The following is a 26,222-nucleotide window of genomic DNA, read 5'->3' on the forward strand; positions in this document are numbered from 1 at the left end:
ACTTCTGTAGCTAGAATTTCAGGGAGCTCCTGGAATACATTTGAGACATGAGTAGGTAGAAAATTCCAGACTGCTGCACTGCCAAGAAAGACCTTTCATAATTTCCAAAAAGATAAATTGTCAGATACAAGTTCTTTTAAAGGAAATTGGTTTTTAAGACAGTCTTGCAAGTAGTCCAGGCTGGCCTTGAACTCATGGTCCCAGCCTGGATATTGGGATTGCAGCATGGGTGGCCAAACATGCCTGTGGCAAGTGAAGATCCAAGGTCTATCTGGATCTGAGTTCTTGGCAAAGGGAAGATGACAAAGTTCAACATTTTTGTTGGTGTGACTGATTCAATGAATCCATTTCTGTTTCTGTAACTGTTGGCCAGGATACCTGGATATGATAGGGCTTTAGTTCCTCTCGTGGGACAGAATCTGGGGCACTGCTCATAAGGTCACGTCCCCTAAAGGATTTGGGGAAGGCTATGACATCTCTGATACTTGGTGCTCCAGTGATGAGACACATAAGTCTGTCCAACCCTGTGAATAAAACAAAAGTTAACAAATACACAGCAACCTAAGTTTGGAAATGTTAGTTTTTCTGTAAGCTGTAGACAAGGCTGGCAAAATGGTTCAAATAGAGAGTGCTTGCCCATGAGTTCAATCCACCTACTGCCAAAATAAACCTCGTAGACAATTCCTATGAACTTGGCGATCGAACCTAGATTCCATGCATGGAAAGTAAGTGGCCTATGCTGAGCCACATCCTCAGCCCTTAAAAGACCTTTTGAATAACATGAATGATAAGGTATAACCAAGTCTTTTTAGAAAATTTTTACAGAATTTGAAAAGTTCTTGTTGATAGCATTCTGGAAAAGTATTCCAGACTGATGTTGCCATGCCATGGGCTTACTAAGGGCCTTAAGACAAGAGGTCTGGGGTGTAGCAGAGTGGCAGAACATTTGTTTAGCACATAGGAGGCCATAAAAAAAAAACAACCCGAAAACCCTCCTGAAAAACTCATAAAAAGCCAAACAAAACATGCTTTTTCATTTTTTATTTTTTTGCCAGTACTGGGGCTTGACCTCAGGGTCTGAGCACTGTCCTTAGACTTTCTCAAGGCTAGTGCTTTACCTATCACTTGAGTCTTGGCACCACTTCCAGCATTTTTTTTTTTTTCCTATGTATATGGTACCAAGGAATCAAACCCTGGTCTTCGTGTGTGTGAGGCAAGCACTCTACCACTATGCCAAACTCCCGGCCCCACCAACATTTTTTTTTTTTTAAATTACTTCTATTGGGACATAATAGTAAGCAAGGTAACCGGAAGGACATTGATTGGCACATTACTATTGGCATGCAATCTGAATGTTATGAAGCTGCATTTCACTGTTCAAACTATGTCTAGGAAGATCTGAGTTTTAACTGTGAATGCTGGGGGTTTGAAATGAATACTTTAGCTTTGGCTTAAGCACCTACAAGTTAAATTAAAAAAAAAAAAAAGCACTCCGGGCGCTGGTGCCTCATGCCTATAATCCTAGCTACTAAGGATGCTGAGATATGAGGATCTTTAGTTCAAAGGTGGTCTAGCCTGAAGTGGAGCTGTGGTTCAAGTGGGAGAGTGCTAGCGTTGAATAAGCTGAAGGACAGTGCCTAGACCCTTTCTCCATCTGAGTGTCAGACTGCAATGGTATAGAATGAAATTTAGTTATAAAATGATAGATGCTTACCTAAGGCAATCCCTCCATGAGGGGGTGCTCCATAATCTAAAGCCTGAAGCAGATGGGAGAGCAATTTCACATCTTCCTAAAATTAAAAAAGATACTTCATTTAAATACAGATTTAAGGTGTATAGTAAGTTCTTAGGAACTAATAGGTAACAAAGGTGAGTTTAAAAAAAAATACTGGTGACAGATACTGTTTGAAGCCAGTCTAGGCAGACAAATCTCAGAGACCTTAACCAATAAAGCAAAAAACCAGAACTCGAGGTGTAGCTCAAGTAGAGAGCACCAGCCTTGATAAAAAGTTTTGTGTGAAGCCCAGTTGTTCATGCTTGTAATCCTAGCTACTTGGGAGGCTGAGATCTGAGGATCAAGGTTCAAAGCCAGTGAGGCACTAAAAGTCCATAAGATGCTTATTTCTAATTAATCACCAGAAAACCAGAAGTGGCACTGTGGCTCAAAGAGTAGGGCAGTGGACTTGAGCTGAACAGTACAGGGAGAGTGCTGAGGCCCAGAGTTAGTCCCATGACCGACCAAAAAAAAAAATAAATAAAAAAAAATTGAGAGTTTAACCTTGAGTTCAAGTCCCAACACTAGGACATACAAAAATGAAAAACTTGGAGCTGGGTGAGGTGGCTCATGCGAAAAAACAAAATCCTAAAAAAAAAAAAAAGGTGGCCAGGAGTTTGGCCTGGTGGTTAAAGTGCTTGCCTAGCATCATGAAGACCCGGGTTCGATTCTATGTATGTACCACATACATAGAAAAAAGCCAGAAGTGGTGCTGAGGCTCAAGTGGTAGAGCTCTAGCCTTGAGAAAGTCCAAGGACAGTGCTCAGGCCCTGAGCCCAAGCCCAGGACTGGCAAAAAAAAAAAAAAAAAAGGTGGATGTATGTCCAAAAACAGTTCTCTAGATTTCAGGTCAGAGTTCAGTGGGCAGCTTTAACAGATGCCAAACTCCTCCGTGGCAGAGCTTTTTACTTACAGAGGGTCTAATGAATTTTCAAAAATAGTGAGATGGGTGTGTGTGTGTGTGTGTGTGTTGACACTGGGGTTGATTTCAGGATGTGAGCACTGTTTCTTGGCTTTTTCACTCAAGGCTGGTACTCTAGCATGTGAGGCATGGCTCTATTTGCAGGTTTTTATTAGTTAACTGGAGATAAGAGTCTCATGGATTTTTCTTCCTATCTAGTTTTGAACTGTGACTGTCATGTGTGAGCCACTGATGCAGAGGTGGTTTTTTCTTTTTTTTGGTCAGTCATGGTGGTGCTTGAACTTAGGACCAGGACCTGGGTGCTGTCCCTGACTTATTTTGCCCAAGGCTAATGTTCTACCACCTTAGGCCACAGGTCCACTTCTGGTTTTCTGGTTATAAGAGTTGAATGGATTTTTCCTGCCCAGGCTGGCTTTGAACTGTGATCCTAAGATTTCAGTCTCCTGACTAGCTGTAATTACAGGTCTGAGCCACCAGTACCTGGATGATTTTAATTATTTTTTTAAACACTTAAGTGATACTGTTCTAATGTGCAGCAGAGTTGAGAACCTTAAGGTGATGGGATATAGCAGAAGCTGTGTATTCTTAGACTTAGAAAAGCTAACAATGAATGCAATGAAAAAGGTATGCAGGAGAAAAGGTCACAGATGCTTAAGGCCTAAGGAGGTGTCGTTGCTGCTTTCAGTTCTCCAAATCTGCTCTCCCATGAAAGGTTTTTTATTTCACGTGTTAGTTAACACTTGGGTTTTTTTTTTGGGGGGGGGGTCTGGGGGCTTGAACTCAGGGCTTGGACATTGTCTGAGCTTTTTTGCTCACAGCTAGTGCTTTATCACTTGAAGCCACAGCCACAGCTTCACTTCCAGTTATGGGATAGTTAACTGGAGAGAGAAGTCATAGACTTTCCTGCCCAATCTGGGTTTTCACTGTATGGTGATCCTCATATCTCAGCCTCATGAGTAGAAGACACCAGCACCTAGTTTTCTTTTTTTTTTCCAGTGGTACTTGTACTTGGAATTGAACTCAGCATCAAAAGTAATTTTTCAGGACCAGATCCTTGAAATATTTTGTTAAATTGATTCTCGCTGTCTTCTACATCAGTGATATGTGAATTCTTAGGTCTGTATCTATATAAGTTATTCTTCTTAAAATTCTAACTGTCCTACTCTCTTATCACCTATATCTACCACTACCTTAAACACACCTAAAGTGTATCTATGAACTAATATGAGATCTTTTGAAACCTTTCTTGGCTGGGTGTAGTGGTATATACATAAAATCCCAACGTTCAGAAGGCTGAACAAGAGGATCACAAGTTCAAAGCCAGCTTGAGCTATAGGTACAACGTCTCTCAGAAAATCCCAAATCAACCATTTATCCAAACAATAACTATAGCAACAGCAACACCTCTCCTTTTCTAATATTAGTCCTTGAAAATGACTTTTTTTCTTCCTTCCATAAGGCCTTTAAACATACGAGGCAAATGTTCTAACACTGAGTTACATCTTTACCACACAAATGACTTTTTTTTTTGGATCAGTACAGTGGTTAGAAAAGAGCTCAAGAGCCACCCTTTAATACCTGCCTCTGCTTGCTTCTGTATTGTATGGTTTGGGGCAAGCTAAATAATCTGCCCCAGTATGACATTTTTAAAATGAATAGAATAAGGGTATCTACCTCATAAAGTAACTGTGAGGATTAAATACATGAATGCATATATAGTACTTAAACAGTCCTTGGCACATAGTAAGGGGTAATAAGCAGCTATTATAATCATTTACTTCTGTAAGTCCTAAAGGTAGCAAGGAAAGGTGACATTATTTTGTATCTAACAACTTCTCCTTTCATAATAAATACTAACAAATGTTTAATAAAACTCACAACTACTGGGATAAATTAATAAAGCCTGCTCAGAAGACATTACCTTTAATAATGTTTCCAGGATGTACTGCTGCAGTTGTGCATCGTGAATTCGGATAGACCCACCTCCTATCTCACTGCCATTTAAAACCAAATCGTAGTGTTGGCTACGCACCTAGAAGAATTCATAGAGCCCCTGTATTAGAGAGAATTTCTGGTGTTCTGACCTATAGGCTGAAGATGTTATAACTACTTAGAAGATGTTATAACTACTTAGAGTGCTTGGTCCTTATGTATTTTCAGATGGTGAACTCTGACCATTTTGAGGTACATGTTCTCTATTGATTCACTGACTGCCAGTCCTGGAGCCTGAACTCAGGTCCTGGTCACTGTCCCTGAGCTTCTTTTCCTCAAGGCTAGCATTCTACCGCTCAAGCCAAAGAGTGCCACTGCGGCCTTTTCTGTTTTTGTGGTACAGAGGAATCAAACCCAGGGCTTCATGCATGCTAGGAAAGCACTCTAGCACTACGCCACATTCCTAGCCCTAGGACCAATAGCTAATGGTACCTTTTCTGGCTCAGTGTACAGGAGGTGAATGTCACTGGGGTGGGGAGCAGTGAATGGGTGGTGCGCTGACTCCAGCTCTGTGGGACTTTCCTCCTTTGGAAGGAAGAGCGGGAAGTCCACTACCCACAGGAAAGAGAACTGTGCTGGGTCACGGAGTACCACCCCTTTCGTCTCCAGAAGGTCAGCGCACTGCAGTCGTAATTTTCCCAACAAAGAGCACTGCAAACAGAAGATACTAACATTAAATTGACTTTTTGATAGAGAAGGCTAAGACAACACCAGATAACCTAGATTCTGAAGCAGACTATTCTATTATATCTCAGCCAGTTCAATGGCAGTTTTTATTCTTGTTTCAGCAAAGAGCATAGCTCTATGGATATTCTGAAACACTTCATGAACTCTTTCTGTATCACTGATCTGAAAAGGCTGCCTTGAGTCTGTGAGACTGTACAGGTCATATCAAATAATTTTCATGAGGCCCTGAAAGGAGGTAGAGGGTAGGAATAGTCCGTTTTATAGTATTTTTGTTTCTACTCTGTCCTAACATAGTTTATCCAAATGTTTTCAGAGAAAAGACTGATTCTGAGCCATAGCCATACTTTTTTAGTAAATATTTAAGATTTCCTTATAATTAAAAAAAAATTTTAAGTAGCAGTACAAAAGGAGTATCCATTTAACATGTCAGTTAATTAGTACATTACATTTGATTACTGTTATTACCCCTTCCATGATTTATCCCATGTCTATACCAACCCTGCCTATCTCTTCAAGTTTCTTAGTTCTAGTTTCACAGAATTGCGGGCTAGAAATCTAATTCCTCTACCTACTAGCTATGTTACTACGAGTAAGTTTTCCAACTATAGTTGCTCTTCCTGGGGACCTGATCATACCTAGGGATGTCTGTGACAAGTAACCCTCCAACATTTTGCAGTGTCTCACCATGTGTTTAAGAGTGCCTTGGGGGAGGGTAAAGGGTACCAAGACATGTGAAAGGGTATCAATGTATGTGAATTAATGCACCTTCTATATGGCAAATATCATGTAACCCTTTTATTAATTACAATAAAAAATATAAAAAAAGAAAAAAAAAGTGCCTTACAAACAAGATTTCCAACTACAAAATTTCCTTCGCTAGCAAAACCTTGAAATGCACAGTCACCTCTACAGAGTTCCTAATCTGTGTAATTCCAATGGAGACTTGTGGCTAACAAGAAAAGACTCCAGTGTTTTTCTTGTTTTGTTTTCCAGTTCTAGTGATGGAACTCTGGGCCTCATACTCTCAGCTTGCTTTGCTCATGGCTAGTAGCCTACCACTTAAGTCATGCCTCCCGCCTGGCTCTCCATTGGTTAATCAGATTCTCATAGAATTTGTGTCTTGGCTGACCACCAACCTCAATCATTAAAGTCTATCTCCTGAGTATCTGGAATTTACAAGTGTGACTACTGGTGTATGGCAAAACTCCATTTTATTTAATACAGTGCATTAAAAAGTACTGCGTGATATTCAGAAATGGAAACAAGGTTTTTTCCCTAGTTATTTTGTTTTCTTTTTTGTCTGGTTTGTTTGGGAAGATTGTGGGGGGCACCGAAATGGAGGAATGATGAACAAATGCAGCAGTGGTACTCACCAGACAGTGTACTGAAAGTGAACTGTACAACTTGTGGGTGGGATAGGAGAGAAAACTGGGAGAGAGTGAGAGAAAGGTGACACTGTCCAAAAAGAAATGTACTCTTGATCTCACTTGTACACAAATATGTATGTATACAAATAGAGGAGAGAGTGTCAATATCACATATACTGGGAAGTAATTTTTCTTACCGCTTTCTTGTGCTCTCCAGCAGTTAGTAGGACTATATCTTCCTCTTGAATCTCCATTAGTCTGATTAATTCCAAGCTTTGATCCTCTTTTATGAGTTTAGCAACTGGTGAATTCCAGTTTTTATTGGCTTTTAGGAATATAGGTAGGATTTGCTGTAATAAAAAAGTTTGTTCAGCTGGGCGTGGTGGCTCACACTTGTAATCCTAGCTACTCAGGAGGTGGAGATCTGAGGATCAAGGCTCTAAGCCGGCTTGGGCACAAAAGGACCTGAGACTCGTATCTCCAAGTAACCTCTAGAAAACAGGAAGTGGGAGTGGGGCTTGGCTCAAGGGTAGGGAGATAGCCTTGAGCTGAATGGCTCAGGGACAAAAGGACCTGAGACTCTTATACTCTTATCTCCAATTAACCTCTAGAAAACAGGAAGTGGGGCTTGGCCCAAGGGTAGGGTAGTTGCCTTGAGCTGAAGAGCTCAGAGACAGCACCCAGGCCAGTTCAAGCCCTATGACCCACACACACAAAAAAAAGTTCATATATTATGGTCATTATACAAAGGGTTATAATTCCATAATCACATTGTTTAAGTGAAATTATTTCTCATTTTTCAAAAATTTCTTGGTCCTGGACCTAATGGTAGAGTGCTCGCCTAGCATGCATGAAGTCCTGGGTTCGATTCTGCAATACCACATACTCAGAAAAACCTAGAGGTTTTCAAGCCCCATCAGCAATTTTCTTTGTCAAGGGTGTGCTTATGCTTTTCAGAAGCAGAATGTGTGCTGCTGATGTGATTTAAGTGTTATAGCACTTTCCCAGCAAGCTGGGGGCCATGGGTTAGATCCCTAGTATTATCCAGAACAATAAAAAGAAGACAGAAAGCACATGCATGATCTGACATAACAAGATCCCTGAAACTAAGAGCTTATGTAATTATTATTAAAAATATAGAATTCCTAAGAGCGGAAAAATACTGCTTTAATTCCTTACCTGATTAAATTGGTCAGCTGCAAACTGTTTAATGGAGTCAATGTCTTTCCTTTTTAAGTACTTCTGCAAAAGGAAATCAAAGTTACAATATTATACTCAGCTTCATAAGCACACTGAAAACATGATGCTAGAGAAAATAGAATCACGATTCACTTACTACTCCTTCACGGACACAGATAGCTTTGACAGTTCCCTGGGGCTTGCTGAGTGTATCTTGAAAAAATCTTATATCTGTCTTTCTGAACACACTGCTGACATCTACAATCTGGAAAATGGGAAATATGAAGGGGTGACTAAGCATAAAGTCATTTTTATCTCAAAACATTTTACAAATTTGGTTTTAAAGAAGTAGATCTTGGTAAGTTAACATTTACAGAGTCCATTCATAGACTATTTCCCATTGGTTGAGCATCATGACTAGTATTCTATATACCTTCATCTCATCTGCACATCAAGAGTGTGAGGTTGACACTCTTATTATTCTCATTTCTAAATGAGAAAATGGGAGGCATGGATAAGGAATTAAGTCATCCCAGATAATACAGCAAGGAAGGAGCAAAGCCAAGATTGAACCCAGGCAGTCTGATTTAAGAACCACTATCCTGGCTACTCAGGCAGCTGAGACTTGAGAATCCTAATTCAAAGACAGTCTGGGCAGACAAATCTGGGGATAATATCTTAGCTTCAATTAACCAGCAAAAAGCTGAAAGTCAAGGTGTGATTCAAATATTAGTTGTAGCTTTGAGTGGAAAAGTCAAGCAAGAGCTGGAGGTCCTGAGTTCAGACCCAGTAATATCACAAAACAAAACAAAGAACCACTACTCTGTATTACAAATGAAGAAACAAGAAGTATGTATGTACTGTATAGAGTAGAGTTTGAACTCAGGGCCTTAGATTTGCTTGACTTGATTGCTCAGTTTGAACTCTGCTACTTGACCCAGACTTCCAGTTCTGGTTTTTACTGGTTATTTTTGGAGATGGAATCTTATAGACTTTTCTGCTTTGGCTGGCTTTGAACTTTGATTCACTGAATCTCAACTTTCTTGGTAGTTAGAATTACAGGCTTGAATTTTTGGCCCAACAAAACAAGGAGTATTTACACTGTTAGCTATGAGTAGTTATCATTTTGTGTATATTATTTTTCATCCTAAAGAACTGAGTACTGACTATAGACCTGGGAAAATTCAATTTTTAGAGAATATGCAGTAAGCTTTCTGAGAGGAAGAATTTTACTAAGGGATATTGCTCTGTAATAGCAAATGACTATAAGTGTTGTAATGGAAATACTACCTTTGCCTTTAAATACACACAGGTATTAATAATAAAAATAAATCTGTTCATAAGTTTGAGCTCTTTATAGACTAAGGAAAATGAGTAACTTTTAATTATCTGCCTTTCAAGGACTATTTTGGCTTAAGATATTTAAAGAAAAAGTTTTCTTTTTTCTTAGAAATAATCATCCGTGTGCATAAAAGTGCAGCAATACAGCTTTTAAAGCAAGAATCCTGTTTTGGGGAGTGGGTTTTGGAACATAATAGCAAAAAAGAAAAGCATGTGCCGGGAGTGGTAGAGTGCTTGCCTAGCATGCACAAAGACTTGGATTCAATTCCTTGGTACCACATACACAGAAGAAGAAAAAAAAGCTGGAAATGGTGCTGTGGTTCAAGTGATAGAGCTCTAGCCTTGAGAAAGCCCAAGGACAGTGCTCACGCCTGGGACTGGCAAAAAAAACCCCAAGAAACAAAAAACAAAAAACGGTTAATGTACTCTGTTCTTTTTCACTACAGCTTAGGCAACAAGGGTATCAATCTAAGGTAACAACAAAAGCATGATCCAATCTTGTATAACACTTATAAATTTCACCCAGTTTGGCTGGGAATTTAGCTTAGTGGTAGAGTGCTTGCCTAGAATGCATGAAGACAGGGGTTCAATTCCTCAGTAGTTCTATATAGAAGAAGCCGAAGTGGTGCTGAGGCTCAAGTGCTAGAGCTCTAGCCTTGAGAAAGTCCAAGGACAGTGCTCAGGCCTTAAGCTCAAGGCCAGGACTGTCAAAAAAAAAAAAATCATCAAAATGATTGAAAAGACTTTCGTGCCCACGGCAATGGCTCCCACTTGTAATCCTAGCTATAAAGGAGGCTGAGATCTGAAGATCTCCATTCTAAGTCAGCTAGGGTATAGGACTCTTATCACTAATTAACCAATAAAAAAATCAGAAGTGGAACTGTGGCTCAAAGTGGTAGAGCACTAGTCTTGAGTACATAAATCTCAGGGACAGCACTCAGACCCTGAGTTCAAGCCCCAGGACTACACATACCACAAGACTTCGGAGCAGGGTCCTGAAAAAATGAAGAGTACCTTCATCCCAAAGCGAGTATCTGGTTTATCAGTCCCATAACTGCTTAATGCCTCAGCAAAAGTCATGGAAGGAAAAGGAATGACCACAGGCTCTTTATCGTTGGGCCATGAATAGTGGAGCAAACCTTCAATCAAACTCTGGATCCCCATCTGGTCCACAAAAGACATCTCTATGTCAATCTGAAACCAAAAATACACACAGAAAATAACTTGAATAGTCAACATATGCATATTTTCAGATATCATAGTCTTCTGCTCATAAATACTAAATACACAGAAAAAGTATACATTTTATTATGCACCTGTTTTATGTCAGGAACTGTGCTAATGCCTACCGTACAACAATTGGTTTAGTTCCCAGTTACTTCATGACAGAGTCTAAGAAACTTGCTGGCATGTCTGCACTCAGCAAGTAGCAAAGTTATAGTTGATTCCTGGGATGCCCAACTCCAAAGTACATATATACATATGTGTATGTATATGTATATATGCACATTTATATGTATGTTTATTTTATATTATTTTTGTCAGTACTGGGGCTTGAAGTTAGGGCCTGGGCACTGTCCTTTAGCTTTTTTGCTCAAAGATGATGCTCTACAATTTGAAACACAGCTCCACTTCCAGTTTTTTTGGTGGTTAATTGGGGATAAGTCTTACAAACTTTCCTGCTGGGGCTGGCTTTCAACCACCACCCTTAGATATCAGGCTTCTGAGTAGCTAGTTTACAGGTATGAACCATCAGCACCTGGCTTAAATTTATTTTTATTTTTGTGCTGGTCCTGTGGCTTGAATTTAGGGCCCGAGTACTGTCCTTGAGTTTCTTTTGCTCAAAGTGAACGCTCTCCACTTGAGCCTTTTCTGTTTTTTTCTGAGTAGTCTATTAGAGGGAGTTTCATGGACTTTCCTACCTAGGCTGGCTTTAAACTGTGATATCAGATCTCAGCCTCTTTATTTATTTATTTATTTATTTATTTATTTATTTATGCTAGTCCTGTGGTTTGAACTCAAAGCCTGTGCACTGTCCTTGGGCTTTCTCAAGGCCAGCTACCACTTGAGCCACAGCACCACTTCCAGCCTTTGCTGTGTAGGTGGTAACCGAGGAATCAAACCTGGATCTTCCTGCATGCTAGGAAAGCACTCTAGCACCAGGCCAAACTCACAGCCCCTGGCCCAATTTATTTTGAAAAATGATCTATATGTAGTACAAAGGGATTTCAATTTTAACATATTAGTTTATGAGAACAATGCATTTTGGTCAGTATCATGTCTTCCATCATTATTCTCCGCCACCTATCCTAACCCCAGCCATTCTCTTCTAATTCTATTTCCACGTATCCAACTCTAATTATTTCATCACACTTACTAATGCTATCACACAGAAACCAAATCACAATGTCCACAAAAATATCAATATACAAACTTACTGTTCTGCTCTGTGTGTGTGTGTGTGTGTGTGTGTGTGTGTGCATATGTGTGGTGTTAGGATATTGATTTTTTTTTTTTTGCCAGTTTGGGGCTTGAACTCAGGGCCTGGGCACTGTCCTTGGGCTTCCTCAAGGTTGGCACTCTACTACTTGTGCCACAGCACTATATCTGTCTTTTTCTGTATATGTGGTATGGAGAAATTGAACCGAGGGCTTTGTGCATGCTGGGCAAGCACTGTACCACTAGGCCACACTCCTGGACTCAGGATATTGATTTTTTTAATATATTTTTTATTGTAATTAATAGAAGGGTTACATGTGTTAGGTCCGACTGGAAGAAATTACTTCTTCCCTTGGCTCTTTCCCACTGTACCCTGGAAATCCCCGCCCAGCACCTGTCACCCTGGCAGCTGGCATGCCTGGGGGTAGTGGGAGGTCCCCACTGAGGCATTTCCCCATCTTCTGAGATCACATCCGTTTCCGCTGTTTCTATACCCCTCCCCCTATACAATCACTCACTTCCGGCCCTAAGCTCTCTTGCTCCCCAGACTCCATCTTGGACGGCAGGAGTCTGCTCTTTCCTCATGCAATAAACCCTCTTCTCCTGAACTGAGTGGAGTTTCCTTTCGGCAAACCTTACAACATGATATTTGCCAGATAAATGGTGCATTAATTCCCATACATTGATACCCTTTCACATGTCTTGGTCCCCATTTCCCTTCCCCCCTCCCCCACCCCTCATCTTGTTTTCCCCCGTTCCCTATCCAATTTCAAATAACCAAATACAAATATATCCGATATATCAGGTAACAAAGTGAGATAGTGTAACAATATGAGATAACCAAGGGACAGTAGAAGTGATGAGAGATAACATAGTACCTTAAGAACAACAATCATTAATTATATGGCTTATGTTTACATCATATTTTAAATGACAAGTTTAACAAACAATTGTTCAAGGAGGGAATCTCTAATTACATTCTCAGGGACTTAGTATTTAGAACTTCATCAAAATTAGGCTATCGGTTTGTATGTCATAGAAGGGATATTGATTTTTAATGTACAAAAGCTTACCATATCGTTTTAAAACATTAGGGATCTCTGGTATTTCTCTGTTGGTTACTACTTTCCTTATGAAAAGGAAATAGAGAAACAACTAAAAATTGAATTGAGTGCCCATCAATTATCTGATTGGTAAATATAATGAAAAGTATGTAAAATGATTTCCTTGGACTTGAAAGAAAATACTTGGTTCTAGTACACTTCAATTTGTAAAGGAGAAATAACTATTGCTCTATACCTGAGTAAACTCAGGCTGTCTGTCTGGTTTTGAGCCTTCATCTCGGTAACACCGAGCAACTTGAAAATACCTGAAATTGAAAAAAAAAAAAAAGAGCATTAACTGAATCCTGAGACTAATGACGCACCTTTCTCAAAGTTGCCAGTAATAAAGGTGATGGAATAAATTCACAGTGATACCAAAAAGAGCCAAAAAGCCATTTTTCATAATGTTTTAATCTTATCATATATAGGGCTGACCCTTGTTGAGAAGCTACTCTTTTTTTTGGGGGGGGGGGCAGTCCTGGGGCTTGAACTCAGGGCCTGGGCACTGTCCTTGGGCTTTCCTCAAGGCAAGTATTCTTACCGTTAGGCCCCCCTCCTAGCATTACTCTTCTTTTTTTTTTCTACTCCTGGCGTTTGGGCTTAGGGCCTGAGCACTGTCTTTGGCTAGTGCTCTACCACCTGAGCCACAGCGCCTCTTTTGGCTTTATCTGTGTATGTGGTACCAGGGAATTGAACCAGGGTTTTTTTTCGTTTGTTTGTTTGGGGGTTTTTTTTTTGCCAGTCCTGGGCTTGAGCTCAGGGCCTGAGCACTGTCCTTGGACTTTCTCAAGGGTAGAGCTCTACCACTTGAGCCTCAGCACCACTTCTGGCTTTTTTCTATGTATGTGGTACCAAGGAATCGAACGTGGGTCTTCATGCATGCTAGGCAAGCACTTTAACCACTAGGCCAAACTCCCGGCCCCTGAACCCAGGGTTTTTATGCATGCTAGCCAAGCACTCTACCACTAGGCCATGCTCCCAGCCCATGTTTTCAAAATAGACTCTGACATATTTGGATATTTAGATGAGATTAGTGTGCAAATCAATCCATGCTTCTTTTCTTATACATATATTTTTCAGTACTACAGAGATTGAACTCAGGGCCTCATGCTTGCTTGGCAGGTGCTCTATCACTTGAACCAAATTCTTCCACACTTATATATACTATTTTTTATTAGTCAAATTGAAATGCTGATTTTGAGTACAACTGAGCCTTCCATGTTATGCCATTCCAACTTACCTTTACCTGCTGCAACAGAGCCCTTACTTTGAAGGTCTAATTCACAATTCTTCTTGTATTTTCCAAAACACTCACATCTTGAGTTATTTCATTTTTTACTCACTATCCTACTCTGCTTTACTAGTTTCATTAACTCCTTGAAAGCAGAACCTCCTCTTTCCTTTTTAAAAAAATCCCTTGCTATATCTAGTAGCAACAAGTTTTCATTCTCTCTCATAATAAACATTTTTGTGAAAAAGTTATCATTTTTACTGGTACTGGAGCTTGAACTAAAGGACCCATGCTTACAAGGTAGGCAGCCTCCAGCTAAGCCACAATCCTTCCTCTCAAAATACACTTTAAATACATCTCATAAAGGATGACTATTAGCAGTTAAGGTGTAAGTACTTTCTGAATTTATATAAATTTTCTAACCTTCTCTTGAGATTAGACAATGGTTTTCCTTCCTCCCTTCTTTCTTTTCCTTTCCTTTTCTGACACCTAATAGCATTAAAAACAAAGCAATACTTCACCTGTCTAAACCGCCAACCATCAGGAGCTGCTTGAATTGTTGAGGACTCTGAGGAAGAGAATAAAACTTTCCAGGCTCCCTGGATGGCACTAAAAACTCTTTGGCACCCTTTTAAAGAAAAAGAGAATTAACTAAAAAAAATCAAATCAGCTGAAGGTATAATTCAGTTCAGAAACAAGCAAAGAAATTAATTTCTTGAAGGAAATATAAGAGCAGTGTTTTCACAATGACAGAGGTAATTTCTCATTTTAGTCCCTAAATAGTTCACATATAATACACTTTCTTTCTTCCTTCCTTTCTTCCTTTCTTTCTTTCTTTTCCTTCCTTCCTTCCTTCCTTCCTTCCTTCCTTCCTTCCTTTCCTCCCTCCCTCCCTCCCTCCCTCCCTCCCTCCCTCCCTCCCTCCCTCCCTCCCTCCCTCTCTCTCTCTCTCTCTCTCTCTCTCTCTCTCTCTCTCTCTTTCTTTCTTTCCAGTGCTGGGGCTTGAACTCAGGGCCTGGCACTGTCCCTGAGCTTCTGCTCAAGGCTAGCACTCTACCACTTGAGTTATAGCACCACTTCCCACCTCTTCTGTGTATGTGGTACCAAGGAATAGAACTCAGGGTTTCATGCATGCTAGGTAAGCACTCTACCATTAGGGCACACTCCCAGCCAATACACTTTATTTAAAAAAAATTGTATGTTGGAATTTTTTTGTTTTTGTCAGTCATGAGGCTTGAACTCAGGACCTAGGTGCTGTCCCTGAGCTCTTTATTGCTCAAGGATAGGATCTTAGCCTCCTGGGTAGCTAGGATTACAGGTGTGAGTCAGATGCCTGGCTGACAAGAGTTTTAAGTAACCAATTCATTGTGATTTGCATCTATAAACCCTAAAGGAAAGAAAATTCATTAGGAGTAAAAGCTTCCAATTTAAAAGATGATCCTATATAATTTTTTTCCAATTCTTCAGAAAACACAAATTACAATGTTCAGGCAATAAGTAACACCAAATAAATAAGTAAAGCAAATATAAAATCAGTTGTATTACTGACAATATGATTAGTAATAAAATGGCTCAAAGAATATACATACCCCTGGGGTCCTCTTAAACAATGTTGGGGTTTCTATATCTACAAATCCTAAAAAAGAGACAACAGAATTTTACACATAGGAATTTCTCAAATAATGTTTACAGTATGGCACACAAATCAGAAGCTCCCATTTAACTAGGAATTTGGGCTACTGCTTACTGATGCTGGTTTTTATAGATCCAGGAAACCTGAAATTTTTCATAAAATCCCATTGTGTTCATAAGATGATACTTCTGACACGAAATAGTCCAAAGTATTTAATGATTTGTTTACTGAAGTGTCTGGTGTTTCAAATGTTCTGCTAATTACTGAAACAAATCAAGCAGGAAAAAAATCCAAGTGTGTTTAAGGTGTTGTTAAAGTCATCAGAAATTTCTGAACTCCTAATAAATGATGTAGAAGCATAATAGAGAATTAAGCAAACTTGGCTAGAAACGCACACTTGTAAACCCGGCTGAGCTTAGGAGGGTAGCCTATAACACTAATTTCTGTGATATAATGCAGCCTCCTCCATGTAGTTTTAAGTATGGATGCTCAGATCTACTGTGTTTACAGTATGGGCACATTTTGAGTAATTTGAGAGCTGAGCTCTATGCTTCCTGACCACTGATGATTTTTCCTTAATGATGATGATTTCTAAATCACATATTTGTGAGCACCAAGAGCCTGTTCCTGAATTATGCTCTAGAACAAAACACTTGGAAATTAACCTTCAGAAACAACTTTATGCACTGAGAATATTCCAGATTTCTAGAAACATCTCACCCAAGGGTATAAAGGAGTATATAAAATGAAGCTGGTGAATAAAACATGGCATGTTATAGTAACAGCATATTCCATTTTTTCCTTACCATGCAGATTACAGAGATACTCCCGCATTTTCATAACCACCTCAGATCTCAGTCGCAGATTGTACTGCATTTGAGAACTGCGCAAATCCAAGTAGCGATACTGCAAACGAAGAGCCTCTGTTTTCTAAACCAATCAGAGATGTTTGTTAGAAAGGTATTGTCTTTAAACAGAAAACTCTGCCTTAAATTTCATCATCAAATTGCCTACTGGCATGGTAGTTCCCATTTGTTTAAACACTGGCATCCTTAATTCCTACACCATATATATATATATATATATATATATATATATATATATATATATATATTTTTTTTTTTTTTTTTTTTTTTTTTTTTTGGCCAGTCATGGGGCTTGAACTCAGGGCCTGGGCTCTGTCCTTGGACACTTTATGCTCAAGGCTAGCTCTCTGCCACTTGGGCTACAGTGCCACTTCCAGCTTTTTCTATGTATGTGGTAGGAAGGAATAGAACCCAGGACTTCGTGCATGCAAGGAGAGCACTCTACCACTAGGCTACATTCCCAAACACTCCCAGCCCCCTACACATTTTTTTTTTTTTTTTTTTTTTTGAGTGGAACAGAGTAGTGCTGGGGCTTAAATCCAGTCTAGGTAAGTGCTCTATCACTGAGCTACATTCTTAGCCCTCAATTCTATTCAGGAAGCTGAGATCTGAGGATCACATTTAAAGCCAGCCAGGATACAGAAGTCATGAGACTCTTACCTCCAATTAACCATCAATAAATTGGAAATGGCACTGTGGCTCAAGTGGTAGAGCACTAGCCTTGAGCTGAAGAGCTTAGGGACAGTGCCCAGGCCCAGAGTTTAAGCCTCATGATTGACCAAAAAAAAAAAGAAAAAAAATTAAAAAGAAAAGGAGATACACCTCAGGAAGAGATAGCTACAGTTTTATCACCTGAATGAGACATTCACCACAAGTGTGGGGAATGCAAGGGATGGCGGATGGGACCTTGACTGTTTTACTACAAGGAATATAGTGTGTCTTAGTATTTTTAAAGCTGCAAATCACAGCAACCTTCTTTGTGCTGGGAACTTAGGGGAAAAAACAAAACATTTTTCCCTGGAATGGCTCATTTCTTTGTTATTAAAAACAACAACGTAAGAAATACCTTCTTTTGTTTCTTTTGTGCATTTTCTTTTCAATAGTAAGGTCAATTCTGTGATTACTTTGCTTTTTGTAAGTACTTGGGACTTAAATATGAAAACAAGTGGCTATGTAAATAATTTGATAAATAGCGACAATTTGACAATCATTGAGGCATATGTACTCAGTGATGCGTTTTGTAAAGAACATCCTAAACCACAGCATTTCTATTTATATACTTTATATTTATTTACTATGAATAATTATAATTCTATTTATATGCTTGAGAAATCAAGTTGAAGTTAAAATATAATAAGCACAGGAGGGGCCGGAAGTTTGGCCTAGTGGTAGAGTACCTGCCTAGCATACACGAAGACCTGGGTTCGATTCCTTGGTGCCACATACATAGCAAAAAGCCAGAAGTGGTGCTGTGGTTCAAGTGGTAGAGCCCTAGCTTTGAGAAACTCCAGGGACAGTGCTCAAGCCCTGAGCCCAAACCCAGGACTGGAAAAAAAAAAAAGATCTATAATAAGCACAGGATACCCTGTGCTATTAGCACTTTCCAAGCTTTGGACAGATTTCTTTAAGACAACAGCAACAAAAAGCCTTGAATAATACAATCTGTCAAGTCTTAAAAAGACCACATTTCAACCTGATTTAACTGGAGATGAAGTCTTGCAGACTTTTCTGCCTGGACTGGTTTTGAACTATGATCCTCAAGGGTGTATTTCCTGAGAACTTAAGATTACAGGTGAGAGCAGCCAGCACCTGACTTGTGTTTGTACTCAGCTGCTTAATCAATTGTCACTGTTTTGGAAGAATTCATCAAGAAATTGTAGAATAAAACAATTCAGGCTACATCTGTGACAAATGTTTAATTCTATAGAAGTTAAACTTTGTCTTTAAGGAATTCTGGAAATACCATCTTTATCATTTTCTACATGGTAAAAGAAGAGAGCACCTTCACAAAGTCTTTCATTTCAAATGGCAGCTTCTTGCAGGCATTCAGGAGCTCGGCTGTTTTAACTTTTATTTCAATTTCACCAGTTGGCATTTTCTTGGAGAAAAAACAGAAAACATTCATTTTAGAAATAACTCTCAGGACCCATATGCAATGCACATTGTAAAATACAGATATTTATTTACATATACAAATTGGTATAGATGCTATGGTGCGTAATATGGTATAAAAATTGTGGATCTTTTTATTTTTTTTTAAATAAAGCATAAACATCCTATGTGGATCTGTGGCTGATAAACTCAGAAATCAGCAAGATACACCATGCATTTCTCAACATCAAATGTCTTAGGGTGTATATTACATGGGTATGTTTGTAATACAGATTTATAGGCTCACTTAGCCTTAGCACCCAATATCCAACAGGTACTCAACCTATATTGCCTGAATATATGCAGACATTACAAAAGGATACAAATAAAACATTTATACAATTTCTAACTACTAACTGGATTCTCTTGTCCTGGAGGTCGAGAAATGACAGTCCCAGACACTTTCACCACGGATTCTAAAGGGGCTTCACATAAAATCTTCTTCACAGAGGCAGATGACTGTAGAATAAGAAAAATGGTTCCAAGAGTCAAATGAACTTTTACAGGATCCTTCAGTAACTCAAAGTCTATGATTTAGAAAAACATTAGTAGTTAGAGCTTATCTGCCACAATATTGGAGTTCAGTTATTGTTATTTAACAGAACTTGTTAAATTTCATCCCCCATTTGATAACAGGTAATGTGGCAAGTGAAGTTATCTATTATGAGTCTTCTTTCTTTTTCCTGATCTTTCCTCTGAGACAGAGTCTTGCTATATAATGCAGACTGGCCTCAAACTCATGTTCTCCTGCTTTACCTTCCTGGGTACTAGGATTATAGATGTGCACTATACAACACTCAGTTTCAGTTAAGAATTTAAAAAACCCTTCCTTAACACAAAATGAAGGGAGCTGTATGCTGGTGGCTTATGCCTGTAATCCTAACTACTCAGGAGGTTAAGATCTGAGGACTGTGGTTCAAAGACAGTCGTAGCAGACAAATCTGAAAGACTGATTTCCAATTAACCAGCAAAAAGTCAGAAGTGGAGACGTGGCTCAAGTGGTAGAGTACCAGCCTTGATTGAAAAAGCCAAGCAAGGCTCTGAATTCAAACCCTAGTACTAACACACAAAAAATTACTATTCTTTGTACAACTATGTAAGGATAATAATTGCAAAAGTAATAGTGATAATAACAAATAATTATTGACGCAAACAAGTCACACAAAACTTTTATGGGATTAGTCTAGGTTAAACACAACAGCAATAATGATGTACAGTGAAAGGATGTCACAAAATTAGGAGAGGTTCTTCTCTGGGTCTTTACTTTTTTTTTTTCTGCCCAATGAAAAAAGAGGTTTGACCTCAGGGCCTGGAACTTGCTCACCAGTCCTGGGGCTTGAACTCAGAGCCTGGGCACTGTCCCTTAGCTTCTTTTGCTCAAGGTTTAGCACGCTATCATTTGAGTCACAGAGCCACTTCCAGCCTTTCCTGTGGTGCTGAGAAATCAAACCCAGGACTTCATGCACACTAGGCAAGCACGAATAAGTCACATTTCCAGTCCCTGAATCTTCATCTTTTAAAGAGTGTATTGCTCTTATTTCAAATGCTTAAAAGGCTGGGTAATTAATAGCTTTTTTTTCTGGGCATATAATCATTTGAAAAAGTTACAAGAGAAATGAACATTGCCCTTCCTCTAGCTCAAAATTCCAAGTACAGAAAAATAGAGAGAAAAAAAAAAAAGAGAAAAAAAAATAAAAAAAAAATAAAAAAAAAAAGAAAAATAGAGAGAAAAATTTTCCTTCTATCTTGTCTTTAATTCTTCAGTTCCCCTTCTTAGGAACATTCTGCTACCAGATAGTTAGGTATCCTTCCAGAGATCCTTTTTCCGTGTGTATGTGTATGTGTGTACCTTGTATTTTCCTTTCATAATTAAAGTTTCTTTTTTGTATGGCTGACCAAAGTATCATACTGTATAGGTGTACATTATTTTTATTTATTTATTTTTGCCAGTCCTGGAGCTTGAACTCAGGGCCTAGGAACTCTCGTTGAGCTTTCTCAAGGCTAGCACTCTACCACTGGAGCTGTAGCACCTCTTCCAGCTTTTTCTGTGTATGTGGCACTGAAGAATTGAACCCAGGGCTTTGTGCATGCTAGGCAAGCACTCTACCACAAGGTCTCTTTCTCTTTCTCTCTCTCCCTCCCTTTCCCCACCCTCCTGCCAGTTCTGGGGCTTAAACTCAAGACTGACTCAATGCCTGAGCATTGTCCTTGGTCACTTTTTGCTCAGGGCTAGCATTCTGCCACTTGAGCCACAGCATCACTTCTGGCTTTTTCTGTGTATGTGCTACCAACGAATTGAATCCAGGGCTTCATACATGCTAGGCAAGCATTCTTATCAATAGGCCACATTCCTGGCCCTGTACATTATTTTTTCTTTTAAAACTGTATTCTTTTTTTTTTTTTCCCCAGTCTTAGGCTTGTACTCAGGGCCTAAGCACCGTTTTTGAGCTTTCTCAAGGCTAGAGCTCTACCACTTAAGCCTCAGCACCACTCCTGGCTTTTTTCTACGTATGTGGCACCAAGGAATTGAACTAGGTCCTAGTGCATGTTAGGCAAGCACTCTACCACTAGGCCAAACTCCTGGCCCCTTAAAACTATACTCTTATTAAAGGTTACCTACATTGTTTCCATTTTTTTTTCTATTGAAAGTAATCTTGGAAAGAATATACTTGCCTATATATAATTTTTCATCCCTGTAAGTATAGGTATAAGATAATTTTTCATAAGTAGAATGAAAAGATTTATGCAAGTATCCCACATTATGTTAGATATATTATATAATATTAATATAGTATACTTGCATAATATAATTATTGTTATATTATATCACATATTAAATATACTTTTTGCTCCTACTGAGGCTTGAACTCAGGGCTTTTTTAGAATTACTCAGCTGTGTTGCTCATGACTGTCACTCTACCACTCAGGCCATACTTCCTGAAATTGTAACTTGATATCATTAAATTGTTCTTTATACTGCTAGTAACAATTTGTATTTCTTCCAGGAATACAGAGTTCCCCTTTCCCCAAAATACAGTGTGCTATCTTCTAACAACAACAACAACAAAGCAATTATAGTAGTTTCAGATCACATTTCTCTAGCTGAATTTGATTGTATATTTTTTAGGTACATATTTTGAGTATTTTCTTTGCCGTAATTTCTTTTTAAGAGTGAAAGGTCTTGTTTTAAAGTTCAAATGAGAACTTATAACCCTCCTGCTTCTGCCTAAGTGCTGGGATTATTGCTTGCTATACACACACCATACCTGGCAACTTTTTTGTAACTTTTATGCTCATATTCTAGGTTCATAAATCTACTGGCTGTTCACTCATTTTTAGTAGTCTTTTAGATATTAGTAAAATTAGTCTTATATAAACTGCACATAATTTTTTTCGGTTTGTCAGGCATGGTTTCTTTCTTTTTTTTATAGTTTTCAGTATGCATTAACACTAAACTTCTATATTGAGAACGACAAGCTGAGGTGTGTTGGTGAGGATGCTGAGGCAGGAGCATCACAAGTTTGAGTACAGTCTGGGATATGCAGTGAGTTCCAAACCAGCTCAAGATACATAAGACTGCCAAACAAACAAACCCTCAAACATACTTATCGAACAGCTTAACTTACCCTATCCCTATTATTAAATCCACTTTTAGATAACTGCAGGAATTTAAAAATATATTTTTTAGGTAGTTGTAAAAAGGAGTTGCATAGTAGGAAATTTTTTATTACCTCATCCTCAGGGATGATAACTTGAACCAGACCGTGGAAATCTCTGAGGACTACAAAGATGTTCTGCCTGATTAATGAAAAAAAGAGTATTTCAGGATTGTTGCTGAGCCAAAAATTTAAGCAGAGCTGGGAATGTAGCTAGGTGGTAGACTATTTGCCTAGCACTCATGAAGTGCTAGGTCACATAAATAGAAAAAGATGGAAGTGGAAATGTGGCTCATGTGGTAGAGTGCTAACCTTGAGCAAAAGAAGCTCAGGGACTGTGTGTAGGTCCTGAATTCAAGTACCGGGACTGACAAAAAGCAAAAAAAATTCTGTGCAATATCTTTCATTAAAAAAACAAAACAATTCAAAACCAGCCTAGCCCTGTCACTAAAGTCTTATCTCCAATTAACCACCAGAAAACCGGAAGTGGTGCTGTGGCTCAACTGGTAGAGCATTAGCCTTCAGCTGAAGAGCTCAGGGACAATGCCTGGGCCCAGAGCTCAAGCCCCACAATGGACAAATAAACAAAGAAAAGACAATTACATACATTCCATTAGGTACATTCAAACATTCTATATCTTTGTTGTGTTGGTACTGGGGCTTGAACTCATGGCCTTAAACTTTGTTAATTGTTCTATATCTGAGCCATGCCTCCAGTCTGGCCTTTTGCTGGTTAGGTGAAGATAACAGTCACTTGGATTTGTCTGTATGGACTGGCTTTGAACCTTGATCCTCAGATCTTACCTTCTAGAGTAGCCAGGATTGTAGATTTGAACTCCTGGTGTCTTTTTCTTTGAGACAATTTTTCTGCAGTTGGCTTTGAACTTGCCACCCTTTTGCCTCAGCCTCCCAAGTAGGTGAGATTGAGATTACAGCTTACATATGTTCTTCCATAAAATTGCTTTTTCAATTTTAATTATCACTGGCCACTTATATAACTCATCTTTCACAGATGACTTATTTTTTCTTTTTCTTTTTTTTTTCCTGGTGGGTCCTGGGGCTTGAACAATAGGTCTGGTCACTGTCCCTGAGCTCTTCAGCTCAAGGCTACTGTCCTATCTCTGGAGCCACAGCTCCATTTCCTGTTTTCTAGCGATTAATTGGCGTAAAGAATCTCACGTTGCATGGGCTGGCTTTGAACCATGATCCTCAGATCTCAGCCTCCTGAGTAGCTAAGATTACAGATGTGAGCCACCACACCCTGGTGTAATTTTTTTTTTTTTGCCAGTCCTGGGCTTGAGCTCAGGGCCTGAGCACTGTCCTTGTACTTTCTCAAGGCTAGAGTCTACCACTGAAGCTTCAAAACCACTTCTGGCCTTTTTCTATGTATGTGTTACAGAGGACTCAAACCAGGGCCTTCATGCCTAATAGGTAAGCACTCTACCACTAGGCCAAACTCCTGGCCCCTCTAAAATTTTTAATATGTTATTTGTCTTTATAAGTAACATTTATTAAATCTAGTAACTTTTACAGAGTAAGATCCAAAGAAAATAACATATCAGAAACATCTGATTGGTTGTTTCTGAAATACAACAATATAGTACTTTTTCTTAAAAAAAGGGGGGCTACAATATAAAAATTTCTATGAGTCCCATTGACTAACAGCTTCATAAACCATAAAACATGTAAGAAATCCCAACAGCTTAGTATTGTCTATATTTCTCATACTGCCTTTAGTACTAGAAGGAGGTACAGAATGCAGGAGACAAAGACATCTATGTATGGATAAGAATATCTACCCACATGGATATGTGCTTTAAGGTCACATAATTCATGTATTTTTGTATTTTTTCAGTATGAATTAATGTCTTATTCAGATTTGATCTAGAATAGAGTGATGCACAACAGTGCACAGTCCAAGAATAAACTGTTCATTTTTTTTAGGCTTTACTCTTCCTAAATTTAGACTAAAATAGTTCACAACTGGCTTATCAGATGTTGGGTGGTTTGTTTTTATGGTACTAGGATTGACATAAGATATCTTCAAGGTTAGCCCAGGGTCACTTTAGCTCACTGTTGGATCAAGAAACATTACTATCCAATTCAATAGATACTACTAGTATTCACTGGAAGTTATATTATTTGGATCGTTCTAAACAAAAACAGGGCTAAAAACTCACTGACTATTCAGTCTCTTGCAGGGGTTGAAAAGCTTTTTATTCTTCCTACTATTTAAAAATTACTAAGGGTTTGGAAATGTCTTGGGAAACAATCACTACGAATTCTTAAACTGTGTGCTTCAATTTACCTGCGGTACTGAATCCATCCGCATAAGGTGACTTCTTGACCTAAGTGAGAAGAACCCAATTCTCCACAAGTGTTGGTCCGAGAAACAAAGCTACTTAAGTCTTTTAAAAAAGAGAAAAAAAAAAGTTTAAGAGGCAAGATTAAAGAATGTATTACCTGAAGATTGTTCACAAATAGATTCTCAAATTACTATATCTGGGGCATTTCAGGTCAATGGAGGTTATAAAGAATGGGCCAGACCATGGAATCCAATTTCTTTCACTCTTAAGGAATTCGGGAATGATGGTGGAATAACAGCTTAGTATTAGTACAAACCTAGTGTATAATCACTTGGACACTAAAAATCCAGCAAGTGTGAAAGCATGTTTTAGGCTTATTAATGGTACCAACTAAATGTAGAGTATCTTATCTATGTGGCTCTTTGTTGTTGTTGTTGTTCAAGGAGGAAGAAAAGCCCTGCATTATAAGGAATTTAAAACGAATGAGGAAAAACTGGGAGAGCAATTGGGGTAATATTAAGAAATGTACTTTTTTTTGGTCAGTGGTGGGACTTGAACACTGGATCTGGCGCTGTCCCAGGTTAAGGCTAGCACTTTACCATTTTGAGCCATAGCTCCACTTCTGGTGGTTAACTAGAGATAAGAGTCTCATGGACTTTCGGTCCCGGGCTGGCTTTGAACCGAGATCCTCACATCTCATCCTCCTGAGTAGCCAGGATCACAGACGTGAGCCAGCGGCGCCCGGCTTTTAAAGAATGCACGTAAATAACCGTAACCTTTCCGTACATCACCTTGACAATCACAAGAAGAAGTTTTAAAAAGGGGATTTGTTATTCCCAAGGCTCTCCGGGTTAGACCGGGGGAGCACTGCAGAGAAGGTCTGGGCTGTTTTCACCTGGGGTTCTCTTCTGCGAGCTCAGCGCCAGTCTTCGGGCTAGACAACCGCGGATGAGCGGCGTGCTCCTTCCCACGGGCCTGGACACAGCCCTGGACAGCTGACTTAACCACGCACGGAAAAACATGTCGAGTCCCTTAACCGCGAGTCACACCTCACTGCGGAGCCCACGCTGCCGGGGCGGGACAGGGGCCGGCTCTCAGGTCCGGACCTCGGCAGCACATTCGAGTTCAAGCCTCTTCCTGGGCGAATGGAGAGCAGCAGGCCCTTCCCGCGCCGGGTGCATCCGCTCCCACTTCTGTCACACGGTGCGGAGAGGACTACAGACCGCGGCTCCGGCGCGACCCCACGGCCCCGCGCGTGCTCCAAGGTTCACGCCGGCAGAACCAGACAGCCACGAGGAACCGTCTCGCTGCCAGGCCTTCCGAACCTGGCGGCCCAAGTCGGGTTCTGGAAGACGAAGAGGAGCGGATCTGCAACACCAGGGGCCCAGAACTCGCACACTCGCGGCTGGTGGAATTCTGGCGACCCGCTTGCGCCCGAGAGTAGAGTAAAGGCATTCGCCCAATCAGAGCAAAGATGCCGCCGCCATGCTTACTACGGGCGGAAATTTGAAGGAACGCTTCGCATCAGTTGAAAAGCGGAAAGAGCCACGCTTCGTGCGCGGGAGAGGAGGCGCC

At 39.7% G+C, this 26,222-nt stretch overlaps 1 protein-coding gene across 1 annotated transcript; it reads right to left on the reverse strand.

The window, feature by feature from the left end:
* Positions 1-253: 253 nt before the first annotated feature.
* On the reverse strand, positions 254-26,158 carry Dars2 (aspartyl-tRNA synthetase 2, mitochondrial). The gene is made up of 17 exons (XM_090340408.1): positions 25,543-26,158; positions 24,650-24,749; positions 22,417-22,483; positions 19,043-19,144; positions 18,537-18,632; positions 16,475-16,598; positions 15,625-15,671; positions 14,557-14,663; positions 13,001-13,070; positions 10,277-10,456; positions 8,079-8,186; positions 7,922-7,984; positions 6,940-7,092; positions 5,121-5,339; positions 4,618-4,728; positions 1,715-1,790; positions 254-524 (listed from the first exon to the last, which is right to left on the reverse strand). Exons 1-17 carry the CDS (start codon positions 25,667-25,669, stop codon positions 310-312), a joined length of 1,965 nt encoding a protein of 654 aa, XP_090196534.1. The 5' UTR covers positions 25,670-26,158; the 3' UTR covers positions 254-309.
* Positions 26,159-26,222: the final 64 nt, after the last annotated feature.

This window comes from Megascapheus bottae, chromosome 10 (assembly GCF_031878675.1).
Source record: "Megascapheus bottae isolate mThoBot1 chromosome 10, mThoBot2.hap1, whole genome shotgun sequence".
Lineage (NCBI taxonomy): Eukaryota > Metazoa > Chordata > Mammalia > Rodentia > Geomyidae > Megascapheus > Megascapheus bottae.

Bases quoted from the DNA above. Each gene is read 5' to 3' on its own strand.
- Dars2 (XM_090340408.1), bottom strand. From the start codon at position 25,669: ATGTTTTTCCGTGCGTGGTTAAGTCAGCTGTCCAGGGCTGTGTCCAGG. The intron at 13,071-14,556 runs GTGAAGTATTGC...TTTCAATTTCAG, and splicing joins ATGGTTGGCGGTTTAGACAG to GTATTTTCAAGTTGCTCGGT. The intron at 4,729-5,120 runs GTACCATTAGCT...GAATTCTTCTAG, and splicing joins TGTACACTGAGCCAGAAAAG to GTGCGTAGCCAACACTACGA.